Here is a 24,368-nt window from a genome sequence, read left to right as displayed (position 1 = left end):
TGAAAAACTATAATACCCCAAATATTACTCAAAAATAAATAAAAACAATATTAGCATAGGAATAGTCCTAAGATAGAAAGTATACCCAATTAAGGCAACAAAAATATATATATTATGAAATAAAAAGTTATAAAATTAAATAAATAAAGATGCCAAAGTAAAATATATATATATATATATATATATATATATTATTATTTTACCCACTCATTTAAAAAAAAAATTTATTTTATAAACCGTTAATGTAATGAAAAAGTGAGGTCGGTTCGAAAGAAACAGCTGAGTCACTGTTAATGTCAATCTTGCGGATAAGAACATACGATAGGAATCGAGGGAAGGGGCAAAATAGGGAACCAAAATGTTTCGGTTCAGAAAAAGATAAATGCTATATTGTAAGTATGACCAGTCACAAAGTCTCTTCTCTTCTCTCCTCCAATTATACAACTGCAAAAACTAGAAACTGCGAAACCACTCTTCTCTTCTCTCTCTTGTTTTTTTTTCTCTCTGTGAACTCTGATCAAAGAAAGCGAAAATGCTGGCTGTTTTTGACAAATCTGTGGCCAAGAGTCCCGAGGCTCTTCAGAGTCCTAAATCGGAATCGGTCGCGACTTTGAAAGATGGGTTTTTGGCCAACCACTTTGGCTCTCTCCACCCTGGCTCTGTCACTGTTAACCTCGCATCTTCGGGCCTCATTGCCTACTCGCTTCAAAATAAGAACCCACTCCTACCCAGGTATTCTACAATCCATATACCCCATTTCTCTTACGCTCCTACAAACTAAAAAGAAACTGAAAAATATGGTATATCCATTCTGTGTTTTTTCTTGGTTCTATGATTTTTTTGGGTTGATCTGATTTTGTTGATTCTTGGGTCTGTTTGGTTTTTGGCGAGAAATGGTAGGAAAAAAGAAAGGAAAGTTGGGATCTTGGATTTTTTGTTGGGTTTGTTTTACTTTGTTTGGTGATCTTTAGACTATTGTTTTTTAATTTTTGGATGGATTAGATAGGATTTGAACCTATGGCATCCATTCTATGATGATCTCTTGCTGTTTATAATTAGGCCAACATACCAATCGATTTTAGTGTAAGCAGGATGCGAACCAGGACTTTTATTCAATGACAAGTGATGAGATAACTGGAATCCACTTAGGAAAACCTAAGTTTTAACCTTTTAGGTTATTACTTCATGGATCTAGGTGTCCTTGATCACTGTGAGTTGTGGCTGCAAGTGTTAATGCTTCGTTTGGTGTCCTTGAGGGGTTTGCTTTGAATTTGCTGTTGTTAGATTTTGTGTCTAGAACTTTTGGCAAGCAGGGCCCGCCTGCAATCTTCACGACATCAAATTCTTGTTTGATCAGTGTTTCTATCATCATAGTTATTCAATCAAATTTTAATTGTGAATGTTTTGAGAGTTATATATACGCGCGTGTGTGTGTGTGTGTGTATTATGGATCGTGTTTGTCTTAATGGTATATAGTTCAAATGTAAAGATTGTATTTTGTCTTCAGTTTCATGTCTCAATACTGATTTTGATATGAGACAATGGATTGATTTAACTCTTTGGCTATGGTCATTTTTGTTTTTCTAATATGTTTGCAATTCTTTTGAACATGTTTGAATGCCCAATGGAATTAAATTATTCTATGACTGTTCTACACTACATTTGAATGGGCAAACATTTCTTTTCTGGAGGTTTTAAGGGCTCATTTTTACTTGCACAAGATATTATTTGCATATTGTGGTTTCTTGTTAAACATGATTTTGTTGGTTTTGTGGCTTGTCTGTTATTTTGTAATTTGGACATTCTAAAACAGTGTTTTGGTTTCACATCCCATTGAAGAACCACATGTATAATTTCTGCTGCACTACTGTTGATCTTGTTTTCCAGTGTTATTTTTTCACTGCATCTAAGTTTTTGGTCTTTAGCTTGACGATCTTTTTTGTTGGCACATTAAATTAATTTCTGATATTAACAAATCATACACTGTCAGATTGTTTGCAGTGGTCGACGACATTTTCTGCTTGTTTCAAGGTCACATTGAAAATGTTGCGCAGCTTAAGCAACAATATGGATTGAGCAAAACCGCAAATGAGGTAGTCATTGTTATAGAAGCTTACAGAACTCTGCGAGATAGAGGTCCTTATCCTGCCGACCAGGTTGTGAGAGATATCCATGGGAAGTTTGCATTTATTCTCTATGACAGCTCTGCAAAAACTGCATTTATAGCTGCTGTGAGTATATTGTTCTTCCTAAAATGATATGCTCCATGTTTTGGGCACCTCTTAATTCTATCTTGTTTCTTTGTAATGATCATCATTTGCTTTACTGGAGCTAATTCTACTCTCATCTTATGCAGGATGCTGATGTAAGTGTTCCCTTCTTCTGGGGTACTGATTCTGAAGGCCATCTTGTTCTTTCAGATGAGGCAGAAATTGTGAAGAAGGGCTGTGGGAAATCTTTTGCACCATTTCCTAAAGGTATATGTTTAACATGTTAGGGAAATGGTTGCCCGCATGGAGAGTTCATTTAGGATTCTTTTTGCTTTTCATAATGATCCAGATGTCAAAATTATTGGTTTTAAAATATGGGGGATAAAAGCTTATGTGAGCTTTGGGTATGTGGGTGATATCAAACTGCTATAGTAAGAATAAGCTTCAAAATCTACTTTCTGATCGACTGATTTTCCCATTTATCTTCCCTGTCATTTATTTACCTCATTGGTTAAAAAAAAAAATTAGGACTTGTTTTGATTCTGTGTAATTATTAGCATGGACTTCCAGATACTAATACTATGGTCTATCTGTTTGATATTACTTCATGAGCATGACTACTAGCTTGCTGATTTCTCTGTTTCTGTTGTTTTCCAAAGGATGCTTCTTCACATCATCTGGAGGCTTGAGGAGTTATGAACACCCCCTTAATGAGGTGAAGCCTGTGCCAAGGGTGGACAGTTCTGGTCAGGTGTGTGGTGTAACTTTTGCCGTGGATGAAGAGTCGAAGAGGGAGACTGTTGGCATGCCAAGAGTTGGAAGTGCTGCCAACTGGTCATCTAACTACTGATATCATTATAGTTTCCTTTTACGGCATGGCTGTTATTGTTAGTGGGCCTTGCTTTTGATCTCTTTTCCTCATCATACTACTCTCACCTTGAATGGCTTGAAAGCATTTTATTGGGTGCTTAGCTTTATATCCTTTTTAGTACTACCAAAACTAAGACATGATTTTATGCTGCTGTACATGTTGCGTAATGTCAAACTAAGCCAGGATCTCATGTTTGATACATGAAATAATATGATTGCTCTTCAAGACTGATATTGTGGTAGATTTCTATTCAATTTATTTCTCTATTTTTATCGCTTCTTGAATCAGGCTGTGATGATGATAATTATTACGGTCACATTCGTTATGACAATAATATCCATTTCTGAACATGGGGTCAGTTTCCTGTTCACACAATAACCATTGAAAAGAAATAATGAAGTCCATTGATTTTTAATATGGCTACTATATTCACCAAAGAAGTTAAGATGTATCTAAAGCATAGTCCAGGGCAGCTAAAGCTCTTCAATGCTTTCATGAATCGGACCAACAGGTTATAGCATTCATGATTTACAACTTTAAAGTAAACTACAGGTTATAGCATTCGTGAATCGGACCAACAGGTTATAGCATTCGTGATTTACAACTTTAAAGTAAACTACAGTAAGTAGATATTAGGAAAATGTATATTCCACTATATTGCTACTTTAGAGCTGCAGAAGGGCCGTAAGCTTAGTCCTTCGCATCTGCAATGCCCCCTGGTGTTATCTGAAACACGTGCTTCTGTTAAGACAAACTTGTCGGGCACTGAAAAGTAGTATTAGCTTTTAACTGTTGATATGGAAGACACAGAATTCCTGATTTTAGGGTAACTTATCATGATGTCCGTTTTTAATTGATCTTTTGGGATTCCACTTGTCTCTCTCATGACCAGAAGGTCACAATTACAGGGTTGATTTTCCATGAAAGTTGATTCAGTCAATCGAAAATTTGAAAGGTTGAATTATAGCACTAGTGAAAAGGATATAGCTTCAGCCTCGGGCAGATTTGGGGCATCAAACACCTTGCAGACACGCTGTTCACCTTTGCCTTTCCTGAACATCAGTCTTATTGTAGCCGCATGAGCAAGCACGTGCCCACCCGCTGGTTTCTTTGGATCCGATATGAACATTCCACCTCCTGGGTCAGCTATGACTGCAACCAACAGTCCAACAATACGGTTCAGGATTGTCATGTTAAATTCACTTGAGTTACTGTAAAATATATTATTAATTAATATTGCTCGCTGATGCTTCATTGCATATATTTTGGGCCAATACACTTGCAATCTGAACTCAATTAGCCACATTCAAAAAAGAAAAGATCTTATTCATGTATTCCATTATTCATGGAAAACCAAATGGGTTTTCCATTATTATCTTGCTTTGCCTAGACAAGAATAATTAGAGACCAAATGGGCATACCGAAACTTGTGTCAGACTGGTTGGCGCTTACCTTGATTGGTCATGTAGACGGCAACATTAAATTCCTCAGCTATCTTTGTTAATCTGGAGAGCATCTGTGCCAACTTTTGCTGCAAATTTACAAATGACTTGTTTCATTCAAGAGAAATGGCATACATATATGGACAACGTTCTAAACATCTAAGGCATTGTAAGAATTTCTGAAGTTTAACCTGGCGATCTGCAAGTTCTCCTCGTCCTGTGAAATCCACTCGAAAGAGTGCAATCACTGAATCCACAATCTGACATAACGAATTCATGCAAACATCAACTCTCCAGGTCTCACAAAATTAGTGTGTAGTTCTTTCAGTAAGACTCACCAGAAGTCTAAATGGTTCTTCAGCCATCTTTGCAGCCAAACCAAGAAGCAGGTTGTACTGATGCTCGTATGTATATGCGCGAGCATAAATGATCTAACACATTCACAGAAAACATAAAGTTAGCTTATATATGTGCTGTTCCTATTTCCATTGATATCTAATGCAATAAATGAAGCTTACATTGTCCAGGACAGATCCTGGATCCATGCCAAATCTTTCAGCTATGGGTACAATTCGATCAGGTCGGCTGAAAGTTGACATAGTTAAGAAGAAAACATACTAAAACACACGCTTTTTTTTTTTATGATATTCTTGGTTAGAATTTTTCCTGAAAAGAAACTAAATATGCCAACCAGATGTCAAAGCAAAATAAAACAGATAAAAAGGATACAAAGTTCCCTCAGTATCAATGTAAGCAACCTTTCCATTCCCTCCCCTCATGTGGGTAGGAAGCTGCCAAATTCATCAGCAAATCATCAGGATGCACAATCAGCAAAGCTTAATATTATTGAATCAAGTTTGTTATTATTACACACAAATTTAAGGGCAGTAATACAAGATTTTCTGTAATTGCTAATTTTTAATTGAGCAGCTTCAGGAGCAGTACATAATGTAGGCGTCAAATCATTAAACTTCACACATACTTGACATGCTGAAGTCTATAAACCATTACGTGCAAGTGCCCTCTTTGTGTCCCACAGATTACTGATTTCTATTATAAAATATGCTTGAGATCGTGCCTGAAAGACCATTAACATGAACTTCGATTTCTTCAAAATAGAACACCTTTCACTTAAAATATCACACTATCTCAGAGCTACTTTTAGGACCACTACATAGCATAGCCACTCTATTCACAATTGTATAAGAGTACATGCTAGGTGAGAAAAGGAACCTGGGTAGAAACGCATAGAGTATGTGCAAGCTGTGTTTTCCCAGACCTGAATAGAGAAGTGGCAAAATATAGAAATTTAAATGTTGTGTAAAGCCAAATCAGTATCAAGTTTCAATAGGAACAAACAACAGTAATTCATATTAGTAAAATGTGCGATGTTCTCACCGAAATTCTCCAAAAGATTCAGTAATCGCCATTGTTTCAATTCCACCTTTTCAAATTTTACGCACAAATCAATTATAGATAAATTTTTACACGCACAAAAACAATAATTCAGAGAATGAACGTCTCAGAGCAAAGAATTACCGCCTAAGAGTTCATCTAAGGCTTGGCTTCCAGTTGTAATGCGGACCACTGCCTTTCTCTATAAGAAAAAATGAGAACAGATTTTAGACTCACTGTCAAATATAATTAATAGAACTGCTTAGATCTTATGGATCTAATTTCAATTCAAAAAAATTATAAATAAATTCAAACTTACTTTGAGAAGAGCATCGCTTCCAGTAATATAACCATAATTCTGAATAAAGAAACAAAGGAGCAATCAAAGTCACTGAATCCAAAGCTAAACTGATTAAAAATCAAAGCAATTACAGAGACTATGGATTATCTAAACGCTAACCACAATCTTCTCAGCAGCTTCACAGATTTTGTCAACTTTGGCCTCAGATAAGCCTTTGATTCCAGTCAGGTGCTGCAAATTGGAGACAGATAGATCATAGAAACCAAACAGCTCCAAAACCGTCACCGTCAAAAGGATTTTTACATAAAATTAAGCTATATACCTTCTTTGTATGCATCATTAAGCCATTGCAGGTGTAGATCCCTGCGTCTTGAAGCTTCTTCACATCTCCGGAATTGATTCCCTGAGCAATCACTGCAAAGAATGCACAGGTTTTGAATGGAAACTAATAAGGAGTGACTTAAACCAATAGGAACTCAATGTTCTCGTCAATTAGGCTAAATTCGCTCATTTGATACGATAACAGAAGCAAAGAAACACAAGAAAATTAATAAGTAATTCCAGTGGAAACTTCAAATTCCTGAACAAGCTTGTAGGTGATTGAAGTGAAGCTACTCAAAATCAAAATTTAGTCCAAACAGAGAGAAGGCAACTTCATATGCACTAGAAATTCAAGTTCTACCATCATAAACAAAACGATAGACAGTGAATCAGACTTCTGAAATTCTCACAAAAGCAAAGCAAATTTCATTCAAAATCGAAACCAAACGATTAGAGGCATCAACACGCAAACAGAGCCAAACTGAGAATGAGATTATCCGAACTTTACAGAAAATTATAATTCAGAGCTTGAGAGAGAGAGAGTATATATAATTCAGAGTTTGTGAACAAATCGAATTTCTAGTAAAACAACACGAAATCAGTGCAAAGGCACTCGGAAATCGAGAATGAAAGAGAAAATCGAAGATTGCAAATCATACATTTGTCGATCGCTTCAAACAAATCTTCTTCGTCATCGATGTCTTCGCGCTCCATGAGCTGTAACTGGCCTTGATCTTCGGCTCTGAGAAAACATGATTCAGAAACAGAAAATGACGGTGACGATCAATACCTAGCTAGAATGAAGCTCAAAAAAATCAAAGAGGAACGAAGAGGAACAAGTGTACGGCTCTGTGCCTTACTTGAGAGTTGCAATCATCTTCGTTTCTGAGGAAGACTCTGGAGCAGAATTTGAGAGTTCTGAGTCTGAGAGAGAGAAAAATATTTAGAGATTTGAAATGTAATGGATTAGAATGTGAGTGTGCAAATGAATTTAAAGGGCGGGAATCAGGATCGAGTATTGGACGAAGTTCGTTAGGCTCTTTTTCCCTCCTGTTATTGGTTGGACTTGGAACAGTAGCGGCTCTGATCTTGCCATGTCAGCTTCAGTCAAAATTTAGACCGCCAAACCAATAGATGGGACCCTATATGGCTATATTGTTTTTTGAGAAACGGACCCTATATTGTTGGTGAAATGCATGCTTCTCAAATTTTTTTTTTTTTTTAAAGAAAGGCTATAAACTCTAAAAAGTTGACAACAAATTCCGCGCCCTCCTAACGTGCCGATTGATTGTAATAATTAATTAGTAAAAAATGGAATATAAGTGGTGTATCAATATAAAAACTCGTAAAAAATTATTAACTCAATTGTTGTGAAAAGTATCATGAAATTTTTTGTATATGTTATATTGCTTTTTCTTTTTTTCTCCTTTTAATGATTTAATTATTTAAAGCACAATTTTTTAAAACAAAACCACTCTATTCAAAAATAATTTTTTTTTTAAACTGCTCAAAGAATTGAAAAAAAGGAAGAATTTAAAGTTTTAAGGTTGGACCAGGGTTTAACCTAAAGGTCAAACGATGATGATGTAGTATTATTTTAATATTAATTAATATGAAAATAATAAATAAAGGGTAAATTTCAAATTATACCTTAAAGTTTAGGGGTGTTTGAATTTTATACCCTAAAATTTTAGAATTTAGATTTTACCCCCTTAAAGTTTGGGGTGTTTGGATTTTACACCATAACATTTCAGAATTTGAATTTTGCCCCCCAAATTTTATGGGTGTTTGAATTTTACTCCATAAAGTTTAGGAGAATTTGGATTTAACATTCTAAAGTTTTTGAATTTTGAGTGTAAAATCCAACACTCCTAACTTTAAGGGATAAAATCTAAATTCTGAAACGTTAAAATGTAAAATCCAATCACCCCCAAATTTCATGGGGGTAAATTCCAAATTTTGAAATTTCAAAGTGTAAAATCCAAATGCTCCCAAACTTTAGAGATATTATAATGGGGTGAATGCAAAACAAGTCTTGGGCCTAATTATATAAATACAAACACTAGGCCCAACTAGAATATCAACCCAAGTAGTGGGGATAAACCCCGTGATGGCCAGCCCATTTCTTAATCAATGCACACAGAACCTCGGACCCTTGATTAGGCCCAACATCCACCCAAGTAGCACGCAGAGGTCACCTCCGAGGTCTATCCGATCTACTGAGATAAGTAGTAGAAAGACCAAATTTCTCCAAGATAATCTTCTAAAGGTTCCTAGTGATTCCATAACGACCTCTGCATTGAGATAGGTCGTCTGCTTGACATCACCGCATTCAATGCAAAGGGACAAGTCTAAATAGTAGGAGGAGCCCCAAAAGTCTTCATTCATGGTGAAAACCCTACAAAAGAAGAGTTGGATAAGACTAGGAGTTGTACATGTGGACATCTGAACAGTGAAAAATACCTTAGAAGTTTTTGTTCATAATGAAAAGCCATAGAAAGAAGAGCCCGATAAGACCAGAGACAATCCATGTAGCAATCCAAGTGGACTGGGACAAAAGATGAAGAAGAAGAAGATGACTCGTCCAAAAGGAAGAAAATAAGACTCAAAAGGGGCATGTAACATATGATACTGAAATTAAGAGAGGAGATTGGTTTTTACGTGTTCTTGTCCAAACTTCCCATTGTGGATCAATATCAACTCATACCACAAATTAATTGTAACACATGTTTTGCTTAGTATTTTAATCCAAAAGAATAAGGGCAACGCTCCTACAGGTATAATTTTCAATTCACTTAATAAAATATATAAAAATTAGTAATCTTGACTAAAAAAATATTTAAATGGGTTAATTATATATTCACTAATGATGAGATGATATTTTTCAAAATTTATTGCAATGATTAGACAATTATTATTTGATTATTTCAAATATTTTAACAGATTTATATGACAAAATTTTTAAAAAAAAAACAGAGAGTTCAATATACTAATATAATTTTTTTTTAAATTTCAATATACTTTAGGCTTTAATTGGTTGGAGGATGGAAAAATGAGAAATAAAAAATATTTAATTTTCTTTCATGTATGTTTGGTTGGGTGTGGAAAAGGGATGAAAAAAACTATTTTATTTGGTCGAGAAGAAAAGTGATATATATATATAGTTTGTATAAATTTATTCTCATGCCTTATTACATAAATTCTTTTTAATAATTTACAGGGGAAAAAAAACTAAAGTGGAGGTTAAAAATTTAAAATAGAACATACACAATGGATTAAAAAAAAAAAAGGTGCATGGTGGGTTTAAAAAAATCTCATAGACAATGGAGGGAAGAGAGGGGTAGATGAATAATTTTACTTCTACACTCTCTCCTCTCTCATTTTCTCCCCAAATTGGGAAAATGCAATTTTGATAGCCATACAGATAAAACACTTGGGCTCCACCAAAATGACCTCACATTCCACTTTGAACAAAACAACCCCTCTATTCAAAATATCTCCTATTTTCTACTTCCTCTTTTCCAACCTCCCCCAAATCACCCCCTCCAAACACAAATTTAAAATTAAATTATGAGAATTTTTTTATTCATTAGGATATATGAATACTTAGCCTATACAAAAAAAAAAAAAAAAGTAAAAGAAAAAAGTCCAATCATTTAATATTACATGAGGGGGATAGAGAGGTTTATAATTTATTTATTTATTTTAAATCTCATCCACAAACCACACCCAAAAGATCTGAGGTTCAATCCATGTCTACACCAAAAACCAATTGATATCTTGATCTGATGATAAAGAGCATCATTAGGAGTCGACGCCATGGGTTGAAACTCTCTAAAAAAAAAGTCTCCAACGGGTTAGATGTTATTCCCACCCCCATTAAAAATATAAAATATTAGTCCCTCTCTCTCTCTCTCTCAACAAATCAAACCCCTCCAAAAATAGCAAGATCTAGTGATAGTGAGCTATTGGTGACTAACACATTAGAGTATTAGGCTTTCGATGGTGAGCAGTGGGATATTGCTCCCTCTTATGAAGATGAGGTGAAACTAATAAACCTGTGACTTGTTTGCTAAACCAGGCGATTTGAGCACGATTCACAACAAAAAACTATTATTTTTGGTTTTATAAACTTAAAAAGCTGGAATAGTGGCTTGTTCTCAATTACCCCGATTCGATTTAGTTTTCAAAATCATTATTTAAAGGTTATGCAATATATTTGCTTAACTCATTTATTAATGTCGACTTGCTTCGACCCATGCATTTAGTATATGAGCAGTGCGGGTTGGGCGATTATGACCATTAAATTAGCGTGTCAGGTTGACTTGCAAGTTAAGATTTTTCTAAACCACCAAGAATTGATTTGTTTGCCTATATATATAGTGATAATATTTTTTCTTTTCTTTTTCATATGAGAAAATAAATAATTTTTAGAAGTAATACCAATTAAAAACGTAAACACAAGTGGTGCTACACACATGGGTGGGGGTCATGGCCCCCCGTCCCCAAATTTTGAAAATTTTCTTAGTATATATATAATTATTTTAACATTCTAAAAATTTAGCCTATTAAAATAGGGGTTAGCTCCCCCCCCCCCCCCCCCCCCAAATATTTGGGTCAGTCAATGATGTACTTAAAAGAAATTGGTCTAATAGTTATAGAGATAATACTTTATTTTTTCCAATTTTATTTTTTATTGTAAAATGTGCTATTATATTTGTTAAATTTTCGGTGGCACCAAACATGTTTGGATCTAACTTTTTCAACTCATTATGCGACGATTAAATAAGTCACAGGCTTATTAAAAAAATATTGTGTCTAAAACTAGACATAAAATGTCTTTTAGCTGCCACATAATGCGTTAGAGCAAGATAACTCCAAATATGTTTAAAGTCAAACTTGTTTCTCCAAGTATTAGATCATTAATGTTTTTGAAAATTTCATTAATTTAATTGAAATATTTTTTATTTACTTTGGTATACAATTGATAATTTGTAGTAAAAATGAAACTTTTTAAAAATTTCACAATGAAAATGGTAAAAGATGAATTTTATTGTAGGAAAGATTGTCACCAAAAATAATTTTGGTAGAAAATGCTTTTTTTTTTTTGTGTGTGGGTGTGTGTAAATATATAACTTATCAAATAAAAGAGTGTTTATGCGTGTGTTTGGATAACTTGGCGTTTGCGTTTTGATGAAAAATTTCTGCGTTTTTTTTTTTTTTCTTCTGCTGATGCACGATTCAGGGGGGACAGCGGTTACTGTTCATGCTACTGTGCATGAACAGTAGCCGCATTTGCTGACTTTTCAGTACCTCTGTGGGTCCCGTATACTGTTCACGGGACCCACAAACTTCACTTTACAGAATTTTTTTTATTAAAAATGGGTCCCACGGTACTATTCACACATTTAAAAATTATTTTGGTATAGTGTTTTCAGTTTTCAATTTTCAGTTTTCAACAATAAACTCTATCCAAACGGACCCTATATGTGTGTGGGTGTGAAGGGGAGAGGGATTGTCTTGACTAATATATTAATGTTGCAAGTGGGCCCAAATAAAAATTCATAATTCTGCCCTTGAATGTCAAGTATTTTATAGCCCTTTTTTTTTTTTTGAGAATCTTTTATGGCCCAATTAGAGATAACCAAATGTAAGTAAAGGCGTATTGTATGAAAGTTCCAACCCATCGAGTCAAAAAGCTATGTAAAATTTCAACCAACCTGTCTGGTTTTAAAAGTTAGCGGGTCAACATCGGTTTAATACTTTTCCAATCCACCAATGCTATAAATTTTATTACATAATATCTAGAAAACAATATGTCGGTAATTACCAAAATTTTACTTTTCAAATATTCATTTGTATGTTATTAAAATCCACCAGCAACATAAATATGTGTCGGAAAAAGTTGTAGTATCTTTAAGATTTTCTTATAAATTTTTTGCTGATACATTTTATGTTTGAAAGAAAATTTGAACTGCTATATTTAATACCAAATCATTGCTTTTAAAAAATTTGGCACATGTAATGATGTAACATTGATCGGTTTACTCTTTTCCAAAACAGAGTGAAAACCACATTATTATCTACTTAAAGGCAGACAAATTATTACATTATTTGCTCAAAAGTGAAAACTTTTTTTATACGAGATAGAACTATACTTTATTTTAATCTTAAGTATATATGTGTGTGAAGTTTTCTTCTAAAGACTTGAACCTTGGCTCTCCCCTTTCACACCCCACAAACAATATTTGTAAAGGGACCATCACATTAAAAATGTGCGGTGGTTATTTAAAACTAAAAACTAAAACACTGCAATAAAATAATTTTTAAATATATAAATAGTATCATAAGGCTCAATTTTAAAATTAATTTTATTAAAAAATACTTATAAATCACATAAATAGTCCGTTTGGATAGAACTTATTGCTGAAAACTGAAAACACTGTACAAAAATAATTTTTTAATATATAAAAATTACTGTTCATCCCAAAAGTACTGTTTATTGGCCTAAAATTACTATTCATGATTAATGAACAGTAACATATGAGCGTGGAAAAAAAAAAAAAAGACTGACCGTGAACGTGCTGTGCTATCCAAACGCATTCAAAGAATATACAAACCCCACTAAAAAAACGTTAACGGTTGAAAAACGCGAAAAACAACCTTCCCAAAACGTACACGTAATAAAAAACTCTCGGGCCAAAATTTACCTACAATCGTGCTGAAACTTGTTGGTAAGTGGCGACGAAGGAGGCAGGAAAAGAATAGTGGCCAAATTGTCAAATCAGTCAGTCCGTCCTCCACTTTTTTAAATAAAAAAAATTTATATATAAATTTAAATTCGTTCTCTCTCCTCTTCTATTCTATTTATACCCCAAAATAAAAGCGGTACAACCAGATTCTAGGGTTTCCCTCTTACTTTATATGCTATCTGTGTTTCGTTTCGTAACTTTTTTAATTTTCTAGGAGCGGTACTACTACGCTCCTCTCTTTTACAGACAAAAAGTAAAACCCTTTAGATTTTCCGTCATTCTTTCTTTCCATGATTTGTACTATTTTAATTTTCTTACCTTCCAAACAGATCTTTACCCCCCCCAAAACCCACTGATTTTTCCTGCCAATTCCACAAAATTCGTTTCCTTCTCTGACAAATCCCTCGCTTATATGCTCCGCTCCATCTCTGCCTCCAATTCCAATGCAGCTCGCCAACTCGGACCAACCCGCTCCCGAATCCCCCGAAAACCCGGAAAAGTCCGAAACTTCAAAACCCCCAAAACCCTCTGTGGTTGACGATGGCGACGCTGAAGCCGAGGATCGACCGGTTCTTGATGTTTCCGGGAAAAGTTTCGAGGTTTCCACGTTGGAGAACTCAAACGACGCCGCGGAGGGTTTGTATTTGTACAAAAACGTCTTCAATTTGATACCGAAGTCGCTAGGCGGGCTCGGGCGGCTGAAGAGGTTGAAGTTCTTCGGGAATGAGATTAATTTGTTTCCTTCGGAGTTTGAGAGCTTGGTTGGATTGGAGTGCTTGCAGGTTAAGATATCGTCGCCCAGTTTTGGTGGGTTGCCACTGAATAAGCTCGAGGATTTGAAGGAGCTTGAGCTTTCTAAAGTGCCGCCTCGGCCTTCGGCTTTCCCCATACTTGGCGAGATTGCCGGCCTCAAGTGCCTGACTAAGCTCTCTGTTTGCCATTTTTCCATTAGGTAAGTGTGTATTTTGCTCTTCTCTGCTTGTCTGCTGAGATGGAACTTAAAATAGTTGAAAATTTTTAATTTTTGTGTGGGGTGTTTGTGTAACTTGTTTGGTTTAGTTGAATTGAATTATTTATATTTGACTCTGTTTTGTTCAGCAGTTGTTATGCTTTATCTAATTGACACTGGGAAAGATTATTTGGAATCTGTCTCTGATGAGATAATTATTGTAGCTGAAGCCAGCCCCAGTTGATTTGGCTTGTGTTGTATATATTTAGAATTTAGTGTGTGGAGGGATGTACTTTAGGCTTAGGTGAGGATGTAATAATAGCTAGAAGAAGCATTTGTCTTGGTTTAGTGTTATACCCTTATATAATCATGTAACTAAATGCAAAATATAGCTGTTTCTGCTGCAAGTGAATTATCCAGTATTATACAAATTCTGTAGTTTTGACAAGAAAGAGTATTTTTATAATGTATCATACAAGATTAACTGGGACACAATGAAGGCTGTGCATAGATAATTAGTGGAAAAGTTGCTAATGGCCTTTGGACCAAATGACATCTCCTTCTCTTGTAAACAAGGGATGGAGGGTGAGCTCACATGTTCAATCCCATACTCTGGTGTGTGAGTAGTTTTTCAATAATAATAAATAATTAAAAGAGAATGCTCTCAATTACATATACATCAGTATATTTTGTGTCATTATTCTGGATAGGACATGTAATAATGTAATATCAAACTCATAAACAGGCTGATCTATGCATGCCTAGGCTGCTGAGTGACTTTCAATGAGCTCTATAATGGCAAAGCTTGAGCTACCTGGATTGCTTAAAAATTTGTAGACTTTTCATCGTTCAATATGGTTATGTGGTTGTCCTTTTTTAATTGTGCATGAACTGTCATGACACACAACAACCAAACAGTAATGTTATTAAAATTCAGGAAAAAAATGAAAAGAAGAGAAATTTGAAATTATAGGGAGCATGGATTGAAGCCACAGGGTGAAAAACCTTGATGCAGATCCTGTAACAGCTTATCATGCTAGGACAGAACACCTCAAAGGATATCCATTTAAGTTTAATTTGAAGCCAAAGGGTGAAAAACCTTGTAGTAGATTCTGTAAGAGCTTATCATGTTAGGACATAACATTATGAAGGATATTCATTAATGTTTAATCTGGTGTCTTTCCAAATTGTTTGGATAGTGATGGTATAGCATGTTATAAACTAGGTGATTAAACCTACCTCTCTCTCTCTTTCTCTCTCTCTCTCTCTCTCTCTCACACACACACACACACACACGACCATGAACCATGTGATGAAATCTCTAGCAGAATGCTTGTTCTCATAAGATGAAGCCATTAAGTTACATTAATAATGCTCTAAAATTCTAAGCCTTGAGTATTTGAGGACCGTTTGTCATTGTCATTTCAGTAACGAATAGAAAAATAGTATTGCTGTACTCACTTTACCAGCTTTTAACCCACTGAATTGTGGTGAAAATTTTCCTGCAGATACCTTCCTCCAGAAATTGGCTGCTTAAATAAGTTGGAGTTTCTAGATCTTTCGTTCAATAAGATGAAGAGTTTGCCCACTGAAATAAGTAATTTGAATTCCTTGATATCATTTAAAGTTGCTAATAATAAATTGGTGGAACTCCCTTCGGGTTTGTCCACTTTGCAAAGGCTGGAGAACTTGGACCTCTCAAATAATAGGCTGACATCAATAGGGTCTCTTGAACTTGACTCAATGCATAACCTTCAAAAGTTAAATCTCCAGGTACTTATATATGATGACTTATACTGACTTGCTTTCAGAGGCACTTAATATCATATTTCTTTGCTTTTATGGTTCATTGCAGTTTTATTTTAGGCCCATATCCTAATTTTATGTTCAGCTATCCACTCTTTTTCAATCTTAGCTTCCATTCTTTTGATCTATGTTCTTTTGATCATAGGCCTCATCAACTTATTGCAGTTATCCACTTGACCTCTTTTCACAGGCTGCAACTTGAATTAAACCACTCATTTTCGCTATTGTAGTAATCAGTCTTCATTGCACATGGCTATGTCATTTTAAGTTACTCTCCCTCATTTTTTCCTCTGTAGGAGCCACCTCTACTTTTAAATGGACGACTTCATTCCTTATTTTCCTAGTATTTTCATTCTTTAATCTTTTTGTTCTAATTCAGTCATTATCATTTTATGAACATGTGTGTGTCTATTGTAGGATTAGGATTGAGTTACACTTGGGTGCGTTTGGATACCACTTATTTTGCTGAAAACAACAAAAAAAAATTTTGGTTACTGTTCACAAAACACTGTTCATATGCTTGATGCACTGTTCATGTCCCATGAACAGTGCACCAGGCGCTGGTCCCAAAAAAAAAAAAAAAGAAAAAAAAAAAAGAGGCTGAAACGCAAAACGTCCAAACGTGGACGCTATTCAAACGCTACCTAGTTGTAAGTCGTTGCAATGTTACACTAGTCCATAAATTTTTTTATAGAATTAATGTTCTGAAAATCTGACTATTGGATTATGTAATTTTGTTGCTTCTAATGTGCACTCCATGTTTGGTGTTAATCAGTTGTTATTTACCATTTGATTCACAAGCTGATTTTTTGTTTGTAAGTTTAAAGTTAATAAACTTGAAATATAAACATTTTATGATGAGATAGTTATTGATCTCCGATAATCTTGATATTTTGCAAGTATGTAGGGTATAAGAAGATAATGTAATCCAACAATTTAACTGTCAAAATACCTTTTTCAATGAAAAGTTATAGAGTGGTGTAACCTCACATAGAATTACACCTGACCCTATATTGTATGTATTGGAATGTTTCTGTGTCACATACATATATATGTACATTGTTTTTGATGCTCATGAATTTTGGAAATCTCACTTATCAAAAAAAGAATATCCTAACTTATCTTGGAATTGGATTACTCAGTGGTTTTTAACTTTGATTCATATTCTGTATCTGTGTTTAAAGCCTAGCATTTAATTTGTGTCCTGATTCTTCTTTATCTTTGAAGTACAATAAGCTCCTCAGCTATTGTCAAATACCTTCATGGATAAGCTGCAATTTGGAAGGGAATGGTAGAGATGCATCCAACGATGATTTCATCAGTTCTTCAGTTGAAATGGATGTGTATGACGCTACCATGGAAAATGAGAGAAGTCTTTCCTGTAATGGTGAGGCCTGTGCACTCAGTTCTATTTTATTAAATCTGGATGGTTCCTTTCTTTATTTAAAATAAATATACTTTGTTTTGTATATGCTTTTGCTCGGATATGTGAAACCAGTTTCATCTTATGACTCATAGATGCAGGCTCTAGCCATACATCAGCAACCTTATTAACTGTGACATCATCAAACAGTAGATGTTTCGCAGCCCGTAGGACAGGCAAGCGGTGGAAACGACGGTATTATTTGCAGCAGAAAGCTCGTCAAGAACGCTTGAACAACAGTAGAAAGTGGAAAGGTATAGATTGTGACAAGGTGTTAACTATGAAAGCAGAAGAAAACATCAAATCCAGCAACCTCAATGTCCCTGCTACTGAAACTTGTGTAGAAGGTGCCTCAGACATTGTAGGTGTGGATGATGATGATGATGATAAGCAAATTGTTTCTGGAGAAGCTGAAAGTGAAAATTTGCCTAGCGTGGCCGAGGATAATGAAATTGGTTCCGGAAAGGGGTTTGGTGACTCTGCTCCAAAAAGAAAAGGGGGTGAAGATGAATGCTGTGAACCTGACTTATCTCTGATCTCCATACAGAATGGGGCTGGTGAGGAAGATGAAGGTTCATCTTCAGAAACATTGAAAAGTATCTCCAAGTCAAAAAGGCATTGTGATAGGGATCTTGATAATCCTAAGCCATGCAAGTCTCGTAAACCAATTGAAGATAGCTCAAATTTGTCTCACAAGTACAGTAATGACTCATTTTGTAGCATTGAGGATCATCTACCAGATGGTTTCTATGATGCAGGGCGTGACCGACCCTTCATGTCACTGAGTGATTACGAGCAAAACTTGCATCTTAATTCACGTGAAGTCATTCTTGTGGACAGGTCATTTTATACATGAATGTTTTATTGATTTAGACATTGATTGCACTTTTTTTGGTTTCTGGGTTGGTAGATAGTAATGTTTCACTTGATGTAAACAACTGAGATTGTTTATTTTGATCTTCAGGAACAGGGATGAAGAGTTAGATGCGATTACACTATCTGTTCAAGCATTGGTGTTTCATTTCAAGCAATTAAATGGTTTAAGCAGAAATAGGGATCAGGATGCTGTTGATGTCCTGCAGATTGCATCATTGCTCGCTCTTTTTGTATCAGATCATTTTGGAGGTAGCGATAGAGGTGCTATCGTTGAAAGGACACGAAAAGCGGTCTCTGGTTCAAACTATCGAAAGCCCTTTGTTTGCACCTGCTCAACTGGAAACAAAGAGAGTATTGGTACAACCAACAAGGCAGTTGTGGACACTGTTGAAGATATTATTTTTTCTGATCTCTGTGAGAAATCCATCAGCTCTATTAAAGTAAGAAGAAATTCTGTAATAGTTCCTATAGGGGCCCTGCAGTTTGGTGTGTGCAGACATAGAGCATTACTTATGAAGGTGATTCTTCTAATGTGTTTATGTTTCAAGATCTATATGTTTTGGATGTGTTTATTATTTTTCCTTTTCCTTCTAGTTATTATCGTGATCTGATGAAATATGTTTTCTCCAGTATTTATGTGACCGGATGGAGCCTCCTGTACCTTGTGAGCTTGTCAGGGGTTACCTGGATTTCATGCCACATGCCTGGAATGTTGTTCCCATCAAGAGGGGTGATTCTTGGGTTCGCATGGTTGTTGATGCATGTCGTCCACATGATATAAGAGAAGAGACAGACTCAGAATATTTTTACAGGTCAGCACCTTTAGATTTTTCTTTTTAATGGGCGATGCTTATGTTAAACCATAGAAAACCATGCTGAGTATTTGACTGCTCACACTTGGCACAGTAGGATTTAGGCCATGTTTTAGGTTGATCTCAATTTCTGATGCTATAAGAAGCTTGCTAAAGCTTGGCTCAAGCATCTTCACTGTGGCATCTGAACTTAAACAGGCCCAAGTAGAAGTGTGGTGCCTTTGCTTGTAGCTAATAACCATTATGCTTTATGAAAAGAAGACATTTTAAATATGCGTCAGCCCTTTGCTGATGTGAGTAACAATTGTATCTATAAGACTGTTCAAAAATTAGAGTGACTGTTTTCCTCTGTATTCTACATTTCCAGATAAGAATAAATTATAGATCCAGAGTGATACTTCCCTTTATGTTTGTCGTCAATGAATTGAGGCAAGGGCTACTAGAGTTATGCTTATTTAACATGAAAAGAATTAAAAGTAGGCTTAGACTTGGCTTGTTTCTCATTTGAGCAAGCTTCTTATCAAGGCCAGCCTGCGTTCATAGCCCAGCTCATATACATTATAATGCCCTAAAGGTGCTTTATAGTTTTGGGCCTTTTGGCTTCTGTTATATATATATATATATATATATATATATATATATATATATATATATATATATATATATATATATATATTTTAATGTTCTTAACCCCCTGAAGTGCTCGGCTTTAAGCATGAAGTGTTTAATTAAGATATTCAGATCTCTGCTTTGTTTGGTATGTTTTAGCCATTTCTTTCCTCCTTTTCCTCTTTGAAACAGTATTGTTCTGCTGACTAGTGTGATTTCTTGTGTGAAGGGATTGGCTATCCTTTAGAACAACACATATCATGTACTGCAATGTAGCATGTTGATCAGTCCTGGTTGAATGTAAACCTTAATATATGGAAGTTTCTCAGTCTATCATTAATTTATGAGGTCTTGTCTAATTTTGATGTTCTGATCTTCCACTCATCATGATATTATAGGCTACTGTTATCTTAAGTCTCATCTGATCTGTTTGGTTCAATAACATATTTCTGAAACTATTATATTGTTCTGCCAAAGAGTCGTATCTATTTTTTTCCCCTTACGGATTTGCTTTTTGTAACAGATACGTTCCTCTCAGGCGGACTCCAGTTCCCCTTTCAAGTGAAACTGGATTAGGTGCTGATTGTTCTTTTCCATCTATATCTTGTTGTGATGAAATTGAGAAGGCGGGTTCTAGCTCTCTTGTTCGTTGCAAATTCGGACCCATTGAGGCTGTAGCAAAGGTGTGTACCTCAGAAAGTCTTGTCATGTTCCCATTATCACTGAATGAAAAATGTTGTCTCCATTTTTCTGCACTATTGCATCCAGTTATTGCTGATAATGATTGTGTGATGGGTCTTCTAAGACATTCATTGATTGCAGAGTTTATGAATACTTAATTTTTGTAGTTCTGAATGCTATATTTTTCTTGCTTTAAGTAACTAGTAGCTGATTAAATTTTTTGTTTATTTGTTCATGTTAGTTTATCATGGTTCATTATCTTGATTGTAAAATGCTTCAGTATGAGCACTAATATGCCTATCTTGTTGGATGTTGCAGGTGCGTACTTTGGAAGTATGTGGGACTTCAGTGGACAAATTAAGTAATTTTGAGTACAGTTGTTTAGGGGAAGTAAGAATTTTAGGTGCTTTGAGACATTCCTGCATAGTAGAAATGTATGGACATCAAATATCTTCTAAGTGGGTTTCTTCAGTGGAAGGAAATCCGGAGCGTCGTATATTAACATCTGCAATTTTCTTAGAGTATATAGAAGGGGGATCTTTAAAGGTAATTTTGGTTAGTTTATCAAGCTTGCTTACCTTTCCTTCATCAGTTTTTATTCGTGTCTTAGTGATTGTCTTACCCATTATGTAACAGAGTTATGTAGAGAAGCTATCAAAAGCTGGCGAGAAGCATGTCCCAGTGGAGTTGACATTGTGCATCGCTAGAGATGTTGCTTGTGCATTGGCAGAGATGCATTCGAAACACATTATTCATCGTGACATAAAAAGTGAAAACATTTTGATTGATTTGGATAGGAAGAGAGCTGATGGAATGCCAATTGTGAAGCTCTGTGATTTTGATAGAGCAGTGCCTCTTCGCTCTCTCTTACATACCTGTTGCCTTGCTCATATTGGAGTACCTCCTCCTGATGTTTGTGTTGGAACACCTCGTTGGATGGCTCCAGAGGTTCTGCGGGCAATGCATGAACGCAATGCATATGGACTGGTAAGTTCTTTCTCCAATCAGTTAGAAAATTTGACTAATGGTTCAGAGCATCTGATCTTTATGATTATTCTTAATTTTGTAAGGACAAAGTTTAGTTATAAAATTGGTTGTAGCCTAAGACTATAACCTTACTCAATAAAATAATCATTACTACATATTTTGAAAATCTAACTGTTAAATTACATGTTTTTTACGCTCTTACTACACATCAAATTTTTTATCAATTGGATATTATTTACTATATGATCTAGAAATATATATTTTATGCATAATTTTAAACTATAAAAACTTGCAATTTAAATAATTTATTGATAACATAGCTATTGATATTTAATTGAAATAAAATATCAATAAGAAGAAGATGCAATCCAATGGTGGATTTGTCAAAAGTCACCTCTAATAAAAAGATATTGAGTAAGGTTGTAGCCTAAGGCTACATCCAATTTTGTAGCTAAATTTTGTTCATTCTGTAATCCATTGCCATTACAAGCAGTGTTGTCATATACATAAACTTGCATATGTGTCTGTCTAAGGTGATGTGTTTGGTACAAATGTTCATCTTTTATGTTGCAGAAATTGTCTGCAACACTGAAATCTTGTGAATTTGCCAAAGGTTTACTGAGGGAAAAATAAAATGTATTTAGGATCTAATGTAATGGGGGAAAAAGGAATTATGCATGTTTGGTACAAATGTTCATCTCTTATGTTGCAGAAATTGTCTGCAACCCTGAAATCTTGTGAACTTGCCAAAGGTTTACTGAGGGCAAATAAAATGTATTTAGGATAGAAGATTGAATGCAATGGAGGGAAAAAGGAATTATGCATGTATAAAGATGTACATTTCCTTGTCAAAGAGGGGAAAAAAAAAAAAGAAAAAAAAAGAAAAGAAATACATTTCCATCATCTAGAGTTAAGGAGTATGGGAGAGGCATCAAAGTAGCATATAATCAGCCGATGACCTCTATGAAGTGGTGATATCTGATGGGCCCATACCAGGTGTTTGTGTAAAAATTCTCTTCGTTCAACTCAAGGATGGTAACTTTCTTTGGGCATCCAAACAGAACCTCCTCCTCCCCAATAGGAAAGGGTGGAGGGTAAGGTTGTGGTTTTAAAATCCATTGGGTGTGTGTGTAAACTTAGGGTTTTGGGGGTTCACAGCTATTATGCACTTGCTACTTCTTATCCTTCATGTGACATGTTTTTTATTGTAAAACTCTTATTTATTTGGTTACAGGAAGTTGATATTTGGTCATTTGGCTGTGTGCTTTTGGAATTATTAACTTTGCAAGTCCCGTATCTTGGATTTTCTGACTCACATATATATGATCTCCTTCAGGTATGGTTCTCTCTCTGTCTCTGTGACTCTGTGTGTGTCCCACCCCCCACACAAACAAAAACAAAAACAAAAAAAAACTAGAAATCTTTGAAAAGTTGAAGATTAGGTGAGCTCAGAGTAACTGAATCCAGGCATGAGAGATCTTTCGTCCTAGCAAATGGATTCTTTTTCTTATAGGATTTGGTCTGTATCATAATATTTTATGTTAATAACAATAACCAAGAGAGAATTTTCCTGTAACTGGAATGCCAGTATTTTCAGTTTCATCATGAGAGTTCCTTTTTGACATATTCTCGATACTATTCACTTAATAGATGTGAACCTGAGGCCTTAATGTTACATTTATGTTGATATGCTGTTATTAGGTTGAAACTAGGTTTCTGCCCTGTAATCTAATCAGTTTATTGCCTCTGATATAAACAGATGAGCAAGCGACCACAATTGACAGATGAGCTGGAGGCTTTAAGCTCAATCAGTGAGCCAGCAATGGCTCAATCTGGTGCTGAGCTGGTGGAATCAGAGGCTGAATTAGAAACATTGAGATTCCTTGTTGATTTATTCCGCCGGTGTACTGAGGAAAATCCAAAAAACCGTCCTAAAGCTGAAGAACTCTATGAAATGTTGCTTGCACGCACAAGCAATGTTACCAGTTCAAGATGTTAGGAACAGAAGTAGCTTTGCCTTGGGTAATAATCTCTCTCACATTTTTTAAGTTTTGTAGCACTAGTGACTAGGATGTCTTATTCTTATATTTTTATTTATAAATCTTGGGATCAAATATTTAGATTTGCCCAATAATTATTGTAGTTTCACTGGTTAGTTTAGCAGCCACAGTGAGTTATGTTTCTGTATCAGTAACATCTGAGGTTTAGGTACATTCGGGACATCAATTATTTGTAACCCGTTTTCCTCTATTTGTTGGGTTAGTAATATGGATTCTGATTGAGATCTGTAAATTTTGTAGGTAGTTCTGTTTTTGGGTTGTGCAATTCTTAAGCGTCCTTGTAACTTTCCCAAATGTAAGTAGACCTTTATTAATTTATAAAAAGTAATTCCAATTTTGATTTGGCAGTTTTGGAATTCGCTTTTGATTACATCTATGTTTAGACTGGATTGTTCTCTAGATTTCTGAATGAACATTATCCTCTTTGTTTAAGTAATTTCATCTGGATATATATTCATATTCAGTTGAAGTTTTCATTTTGAACTTCTGATGCTTAATCTATTGCAAGTAGACTGAATTACCAATTTACCATGGAATTTTCATCAATGTAATATTACCTTAGTTATCAATCTGAATTTTATATTGGACAGTCAATGATGAATCATTCAACCCCCTTGCACCTTATTTCAGCACCTTTGTATTTTCCTTACAACAGCTGATTGTGATTGCAACTGATCAAATAATGGATTGGGTGTTACCATAGAAATGGGATAAAATAAAATCGTACCGTTACGTGACCTTGAGGGGCAGTGGATGCCGCTGATTGTCTAGAGTATCAGAACCAATATACTTGCTAAAAAAAAAAAAAAAAATCGGAACCAAAGGCTTAGATATAGTATCTTAGGCCTACATTAGGCTCTTCAATTCAATTCA

At 35.1% G+C, this 24,368-nt stretch overlaps 3 protein-coding genes across 4 annotated transcripts; 2 read left to right on the top strand and 1 right to left on the bottom strand.

The window, feature by feature from the left end:
• Positions 1-338: 338 nt before the first annotated feature.
• Positions 339-3,312, top strand: LOC142624082 (stem-specific protein TSJT1). The gene is made up of 4 exons (XM_075797586.1): positions 339-732; positions 1,991-2,231; positions 2,357-2,477; positions 2,870-3,312. Exons 1-4 carry the CDS (start codon positions 533-535, stop codon positions 3,058-3,060), a joined length of 753 nt encoding a protein of 250 aa, XP_075653701.1. The 5' UTR covers positions 339-532; the 3' UTR covers positions 3,061-3,312.
• A 177-nt stretch (positions 3,313-3,489) lies between these two features.
• Positions 3,490-7,500, bottom strand: LOC142624081 (meiotic recombination protein DMC1 homolog). Its single transcript, XM_075797585.1, has 15 exons — positions 7,401-7,500; positions 7,200-7,282; positions 6,542-6,633; positions 6,379-6,450; positions 6,238-6,276; positions 6,063-6,120; positions 5,922-5,967; positions 5,757-5,802; positions 5,253-5,314; positions 5,042-5,108; positions 4,862-4,954; positions 4,715-4,783; positions 4,534-4,612; positions 4,067-4,233; positions 3,490-3,816 (listed from the first exon to the last, which is right to left on the bottom strand). The coding sequence occupies exons 1-15, from the start codon at positions 7,415-7,417 to the stop codon at positions 3,772-3,774; spliced, it is 1,035 nt and encodes a 344-aa protein (XP_075653700.1). The 5' UTR covers positions 7,418-7,500; the 3' UTR covers positions 3,490-3,771.
• Positions 7,501-13,591: 6,091 nt separating this feature from the next.
• LOC142624277 (uncharacterized) lies at positions 13,592-23,842 on the top strand. 2 transcript variants are annotated; one of them, XM_075797804.1, is made up of 12 exons: positions 13,592-14,244; positions 15,750-16,014; positions 17,275-17,434; positions 17,566-18,310; positions 18,435-18,864; positions 18,977-19,158; positions 20,291-20,450; positions 20,767-20,994; positions 21,085-21,435; positions 22,670-22,771; positions 23,195-23,457; positions 23,736-23,842. In XM_075797804.1, the coding sequence occupies exons 1-11, from the start codon at positions 13,736-13,738 to the stop codon at positions 23,432-23,434; spliced, it is 3,372 nt and encodes a 1,123-aa protein (XP_075653919.1). In that variant the 5' UTR covers positions 13,592-13,735; the 3' UTR covers positions 23,435-23,457; positions 23,736-23,842. The 2 variants fall into 2 exon arrangements, with proteins under 2 accessions (XP_075653919.1, XP_075653920.1); XM_075797805.1 differs by having other exon boundaries at positions 17,572-18,310; positions 23,195-23,842.
• The last annotated feature ends 526 nt before the right edge of the window (positions 23,843-24,368 follow it).

The sequence above is a fragment of the Castanea sativa genome, chromosome 2, assembly GCF_040712315.1.
Source record: "Castanea sativa cultivar Marrone di Chiusa Pesio chromosome 2, ASM4071231v1".
NCBI classification, from domain to species: domain Eukaryota; kingdom Viridiplantae; phylum Streptophyta; class Magnoliopsida; order Fagales; family Fagaceae; genus Castanea; species Castanea sativa.
The sequence above is the reverse complement of the archived record's forward strand: the minus strand, read 5'-3'. Positions and strand labels throughout refer to the sequence as shown.

Excerpts from the sequence above, each read along its gene's own strand:
- LOC142624082 (XM_075797586.1), top strand. The coding sequence starts at position 533 with ATGCTGGCTGTTTTTGACAAATCTGTGGCCAAGAGTCCCGAGGCTCTT. Across the intron at positions 2,232-2,356 it reads AAACTGCATTTATAGCTGCT|GATGCTGATGTAAGTGTTCC; the intron begins GTGAGTATATTG and ends CATCTTATGCAG. Across the intron at positions 2,478-2,869 it reads TTTTGCACCATTTCCTAAAG|GATGCTTCTTCACATCATCT; the intron begins GTATATGTTTAA and ends TGTTTTCCAAAG.
- LOC142624081 (XM_075797585.1), bottom strand. Across the intron at positions 6,277-6,378 it reads AAGCTGCTGAGAAGATTGTG|AATTATGGTTATATTACTGG; the intron begins GTTAGCGTTTAG and ends TTCTTTATTCAG. Across the intron at positions 4,613-4,714 it reads GAGAACTTGCAGATCGCCAG|CAAAAGTTGGCACAGATGCT; the intron begins GTTAAACTTCAG and ends GTAAATTTGCAG.
- LOC142624277 (XM_075797804.1), top strand. The coding sequence starts at position 13,736 with ATGCAGCTCGCCAACTCGGACCAACCCGCTCCCGAATCCCCCGAAAAC. Across the intron at positions 18,865-18,976 it reads ATAGAGCATTACTTATGAAG|TATTTATGTGACCGGATGGA; the intron begins GTGATTCTTCTA and ends TGTTTTCTCCAG. Across the intron at positions 20,451-20,766 it reads CCATTGAGGCTGTAGCAAAG|GTGCGTACTTTGGAAGTATG; the intron begins GTGTGTACCTCA and ends TGGATGTTGCAG.